The 6179-nt window shown below is 38.2% G+C and overlaps 1 protein-coding gene across 1 annotated transcript in view; it reads left to right on the top strand.

Annotated features, from left to right (window-relative positions):
• Positions 1 to 5: 5 nt before the first annotated feature.
• Positions 6 to 6179, top strand: part of LOC104494281 (carbonic anhydrase 3-like) — a gene marked incomplete at its 5' end in the record, with an annotated part of 6561 nt that continues 387 nt past the window's right edge. The window contains 4 exons of the mRNA XM_010137091.1: positions 6 to 80; positions 612 to 704; positions 1478 to 1543; positions 2425 to 2580. Of these exons, the coding sequence (XP_010135393.1) occupies positions 6 to 80; positions 612 to 704; positions 1478 to 1543; positions 2425 to 2580 (390 nt within the window). The remainder of the gene's footprint in view (positions 81 to 611; positions 705 to 1477; positions 1544 to 2424; positions 2581 to 6179) is intronic.

Raw genomic sequence — 6179 nt, 5'->3', positions numbered from 1 at the left:
GCCAGCTTCACTTTCATTGGGGTTCGTCTGATGACCGTGGCTCTGAGCATGTTGTGAATGGAGTGAGATATGCGGGAGAAGTAAGACACCACTTTTCACTTTCAGATAAGATGTAAAATAACATTTGGCATTATCATTCAGGTGGGACAAAATTTGTTTGCTTTTCAGGGAGTTTTTTTATTTATTTACCTGTCACATTTTATTCTTCCTCCCATTGGTTCTCATACATGTGAATCAGATTGGAATAATTCTTCCAGCATAAGAAAAATAGTATGTGAAACAAAAATTTACATGTTTTTAATTACTGTATTAAGATGCTTATGGTTTATTTTAAAGCAAATAATAGTCTAAACAGTAATATATGGCAGATACAACTTATATATGAATTGTTGTCCCTTCTTTTCTTTCTTTTTTTTTTTTTTTTTTTTTTTTTTTTTTTTTTTTTTTTTTTTTTTTTTTTTTTTTTTTTTTTTTTTTTTTTTTTGGAAGGCCTAATCCTCATTCTTTGTTGCCCCAAACTCTCTTTTGTATATAAGTAGCTCTATATTCAGCCTCTGATGGCTTATCACTAAATAATGCGGGGTTTTTTACATGTTGTTCTTTTTTTCCAGCTACATTTATTACACTGGAACCCCAAATACAGTAATTACCTTGATGCTGTGAGAAGAACTGATGGAGTAGCTGTTTTGGCAATATTTTTGCAAGTAAGTAGGAGCATGTAACCCATCTTCATACTGCATGCTTTCCAAGGTATAGAGCGTGACTCGTTATTTCAGATAGTATCCATACTACACACACTTGTCCCAGCAGCTATTGTGTCACTGTGTGGCTGGTGGAAGCTGCAAATCCAGATGTATTTGCCCCTGCTTTGGGGATGCGATGTCAGAAGTGGCTCTCTCACCAAGAGCAGTCAGGTGTCTATGCTAGTCATGGGATGATTTCAAGGATACGGCTCCTTTTAATGAACTTTTTTTCAGGCAGAACTAACTCGCAGACAATAACATCTAACTCATCATTTTTAAAATCCTTTGGGGGGCATGCAGTTTTAGCCTGTAATTAATATCCACTAGAGGAATAAAGATGGATGTCTGTGTTGAGATCAACAATTGCAGACAGTAGATCTGCCCGTGAAATCTGTTTTTTAAACTAGAATGGAACTTTTTCCAAAGGCTGTACTTGAGTCTGAAGAGTTGTTTATCTTTGTTGGTCTGAAATTCAATGTCAACAGTAATAGCTGTATTGTGAAATTACCTGTGATGCTGAGTTTCTGTACTGATATCCTCATTTGGATCATTACACCTGTTGGGATACAGAGAGAAGGCATACCTTACTAAGCTGGTGCACGTGATAGGTTGGGTTAATGCATTGTAATTTGATAGTTGATATATGTTTAGATGCATATGTTAAAAAAAACGGGAGAAAGAAGAAAACTGATTGAGCAGAACTCTTTGATTACATCATGCTTTCTTCTTTACAGGTAGGGAAAACTCCCAAACCAGAGATGAAGAGGATTCTTGAAGAAATAAACGCTATCAAAACAAAGGTAGCAATGTTGAGCTTTTCATTATAGGAAAATTGCTGTAAATTCTGAGGACCAAAAAAAAATCAAGAGGCATGACTTTCTGGTTTTCAAATTCTGCTCTGCAACATTGCCAGAATATACGTGTGAATAAAACCATGGATAACTTTTCCTTAACAACAAAAGTCCTTTCTTCCATTTACATATGAGCCTTCTTTGGCTTTAGTGGGCCTTATAATTTTGTGAAAAAGAGTCACCTCACCAAACTTTGCTCACCTGAAAACTAGGCATGGAGTTATGTTCCCTCAGTGGTCAGTGACAAAAGAAAGGCACATTTGGAAATTGGTCCATTCAGTCTGTAAATTGGCTACCTAATGGACCTGTGGAAATGCCACTGCCTAGACATCTGTGTCTCAGGTAACATTATGTGGTAAGAATCTCACATTTCATAGGCTGTCTAGTTTGTTACTGGCAGAAATATTATAAATCTAGAGTACCTGTCTAGCTTCATTATATGGTGACCAAATCCAGTATTCAGTAGATAGGCAGAATTTCCGTAAGAAAGGAGTCCAGAGGGAAGAGTATTTTTGCACAGCAGTGAGTGAAGCACACTGGTACTGGATGCTGCTTCACATGAGTTAGCTCAGGTACAAGAAGTAGCATCATGGAGTTGCATGTTGTGTCATGCTTCTCTGGGCCCATCCGTGAGCGCCATTCAGTCCACTTACTTTTACAGTGCATTATGTCTTGTGTAGATGCATGCTTAGTTTTCTTTGTTCATACCTTTGAAGTATCTGAATCACTGTCTGTTCCTTAAAATACCAGAGCTACATCTTTACCTAATCATGACTGGAGCTGTTGAAGAGTTTTCTGTTTGGTTTTGTTGTGTTGTTTCTTTTTTTAAGGGGAAAGAAGCCCCTTTTCCAAACTTCGATCCTTCAATTCTTTTCCCTAAATCTCGTGACTACTGGACATACCGTGGGTCTTTCACTACTCCACCTTGCCATGAGTGCATCACCTGGATTATTCTTAGAGAGCCTATCATAGTCAGCTCAGACCAGGTAAACTTAAAATAGAGGACATTTTACCCACTTCTTTTTAGTAACATACTGTAACTTGATCTCAGTTTTTTGACACAGAAAATGCTTATTGGATTCTGTGAGAAATTGCATGATTAGAAGGGCAGCAAAGAACTGAATGCCTTAGAAATGACGTTGTGGACACATATTAGACACATCTTTGTATCTGGCTGTGTCTGACGCCTACATTAACTAATTGAGCAGAGATGATGACCTTCTCTACTTAGAACGGCTCATTTCGGACATCATGGTGGTTTAAATCCACAAACATCAGAGACCTTTATAAATCAGTAAAATCAGTGTAGATGGTAAGAGTTTATAGCAGTTTGCAGTGTGACTGACAGAAAGCAGTAGTTATTATATATGAAAGTTCTTGCTGCCACGGGCATGGGACCTCATCAACTAATTAAGAGTAGTTCTGGTTTTGTTTCACAGTCCCTGCGTTCCCACAATATTAACTCCTGGTAGTAGGAATAGATGGAGCTGGGTATGGCTCATGCTTTTTATTTCACACAGAGCTCAACCCACTGCATTACATCAGGAGCCAGCGCAGGGAAGCTCGAACCATTAGCTTCTATTCTCCTGCAACCATTTAAATCAGAGCATGGACACATTTAGCTAAAGCCCATGTTAAGGTTGCACCAACAACTTTGTGCAGGATTTTTTCAGCCATTTATATTGTCTCAAGCTTCCTTGTGTAAAGTGCTAATTGCTTATTGTGATGAGTGTTTGAGAGTAATCACTGAACAAATTACAAAATAGAGCTGCTGTGAAGAAGTGACCATCTGAGGTGAAATGCGTGGGTACCCTAATTATGTTGCACACTGAATAAAGCAGGAGTCCAGTGTTCACACCCAGTGCAGCTGAGCATTTCCAGCTTCTGACACATTCTGCTTTGCAAATCTGTCTCTTACAACATGCTGCTTTCAAAAACAACTTGTATGAATATAGAAATTTAAGGGGATTGGCGATTCTGTCTGCCCCATATTCTAGATGGTATCACAGAACCAAGAAAATGACAGAAGTGTTGTATCAGGTGCTTGATACCCATGTTTGTGGAAGGTACACCAGCTAAATTGTGACCGCCGGTTACATATGAAGTATTTCTTGTTAATACTTATTCCCCCTTAATCCTATTTATAGAAATTTGAACATCCTCTTTCATCATATTCTAGTCTCTCTCGTACCATACAAGTCAGTTTTCTCATCTGAGATAATTCCTCTACTCAGCAGCCTACAATTATACGTTATAACAAATTTCAAGACTCCAGGATAGTGAGGAAATGAACATTAATCAAGTGTCTGATGCATTATGTAGATATTTTGTGTAGACACGTAACTTTTCATTTTAGGTTCTCAAGGTGCTAAGGTGTTTCGTGGTATTGATTGATTGCAAGTATCACAAAACCAATCTATTTTCAAGTACTTTATATTTACATGCTCTTTATCTTTGAAAGAATAGAACTCAGGTATGATGGGAACCCTAGCTGGCAAGAGATTAAAGGTGGTAAATGTATTCATATATTTACAGCTTATTTTTCACATCCTATTGAATTAATCTGCCTCCTGTTTCCTTGCCCATCCAAACCCTAAAAATATGTGGGCTATTTTGAAGCTGGTACTCATTATAAAAATTACAAATATGATCTAACTGGTTTCCACAAAATAAATCTTCTTAGAGGTTTATATTACAGAAGATCAGCTACAGATTTTGTTGGGAGAAGTGTATTCATTACTGAGCATCTCTGATTTAAAATGTGGTTTCAGAGGAATAATCACGTCATTGGTCCAGCTTCATGAAAAGACTTTCTGATCACTGCTGTATTTGAGTCATGACATTTTTTTCAGCTTATCTAAAGTTAGTGAGTTTTGGAAAACTGTATACAGACTAACTGGCCCTACTGTAGAAAAAATGTAGCATTTAAGGTAAAAAGGAAATTACTACATATAGATGGGAGTTTATCTTACCCTGAGATAACTGCTTTTCAGGCAGACTTGGCACTGTGTGTGAGGCACTGTATACAAATGCAGCGGAAGGAATTTCCTCACTGCAGAGTGCCTACAGTCTAGAGAATGTATTCATGAAAGAGGATCGTGTTACCAATTATTTCTAATCCTAGAAAGTGCACTGCCATGGAGCCTGATTAACAGTAATTGTTTTAAGTGTGTGTACATGTACAGTGGATTGCTTGGATGCTTTTGCAGCCAGATGGTAATAGTGTACTGGCCACAAGGATAAGTGCAGTCACTGTGCATCAGTACTCTGCAGGAAAAATCAACTCACCAGAAATCCCCATGAGATGTAGAGTGGGTGGCCTACCTGCTCGGATTACTTCTAATGAAGGGATGGGAATTTAACTGTGGAATAACTCTACCAAATTGCAGACTAATTTTTTCACTCTTATGTAGTTATAGCCTGAATATATGCTTTTTTTTTTCCTGAGTAGGGCAGATCTTTCACAAATAATAATAAAACCCAGCAATCTCTTCTCCAATAGTACTTTATCAGTATTGATAAAACTGATGAACTATTTTAATCTCCTACTGTTCCCATACAAATTATTCTTCATCTGATATCTGAAATTTAATTTCAGATGAATAATTCACCTAATGCATATTACACTGGTTATAAATGTGACCTCATCACTGTTCAGGCAAATGAAGATAGCTGGCTTTTCTGAGCTGTGTAGTGAAGAGCCACGTTGAGATGCCTGAGGTAGCTCAGTCCATAATCTGGAATTAGCGTAGTCATAGCAAGCCCGGCTCTTACAGCCCAGACAGAAGTTCTGGTTCTGTTGGACTTGAACTCCATACCATAAAAGGTAGATACATCAGCATGTGGAAACTAGTTGGGAACAAAGTTGATGCATGTTTACATGGGGCTACATTTTCAAGTGTGCACATGGGAGAATGGATGCATCCTTTTTATGGCAAGCCACTCAGACAGGGGGATGTCCAGTGTCTGGATCACAGCTGATACACTTTCTGTCTGATTCTGTGCACGGCAGTGACAACAGATGAACATAGTGTATGGCTAAGTGGGTATCTGCGTTACGTCCTTTGAAAATCAGAAAGTGGTAGAGGAAGAGCAATATACAGTTTTGAAGAGTGTGGGTAGAACTCTTCTTATGGCATCCCTCCAAAAACCCCCATAACTTGGTTTGAAAAACAAAATAGCCAAGGAGAGTCAAGCTGCAGACTCCGATTTGAAACTTTGACCAAGTCATTATTCAGGTTTACATTCTTGTTATTAATAGTGGACTTCTTTTTGTGTCACTGCCGCAGAATATATCCTCTGCTATAGAGCCACCGTGGAAATGAAAAATTAGTTTATGATTTAACCTCAACACCTTGCAATTCCAGAGGCTTCTTAATAATCAGACACTAAGGCAGGGTTAGAGAAGGATAGGTTTATTAGGGCTTAGGCTGTTCTATTCACACTTTTTGAAAACTTCCCATAGTTTCTGTGGCTGTACACAGTTCTGTAGGCCGTACATAAATGACAGTACTTTTCACAATCCTGTTCAGGAAGGACCCATTCTTTCTGTCTTGACTATTTCTGAGACTGTTACTGCTAGGGA

The sequence above is a fragment of the Buceros rhinoceros genome, unplaced genomic scaffold, assembly GCF_000710305.1.
Source record: "Buceros rhinoceros silvestris isolate BGI_N320 unplaced genomic scaffold, ASM71030v1 scaffold6315, whole genome shotgun sequence".
Lineage (NCBI taxonomy): Eukaryota > Metazoa > Chordata > Aves > Bucerotiformes > Bucerotidae > Buceros > Buceros rhinoceros.
This window is presented reverse-complemented; position numbering and strand designations above follow the sequence as displayed.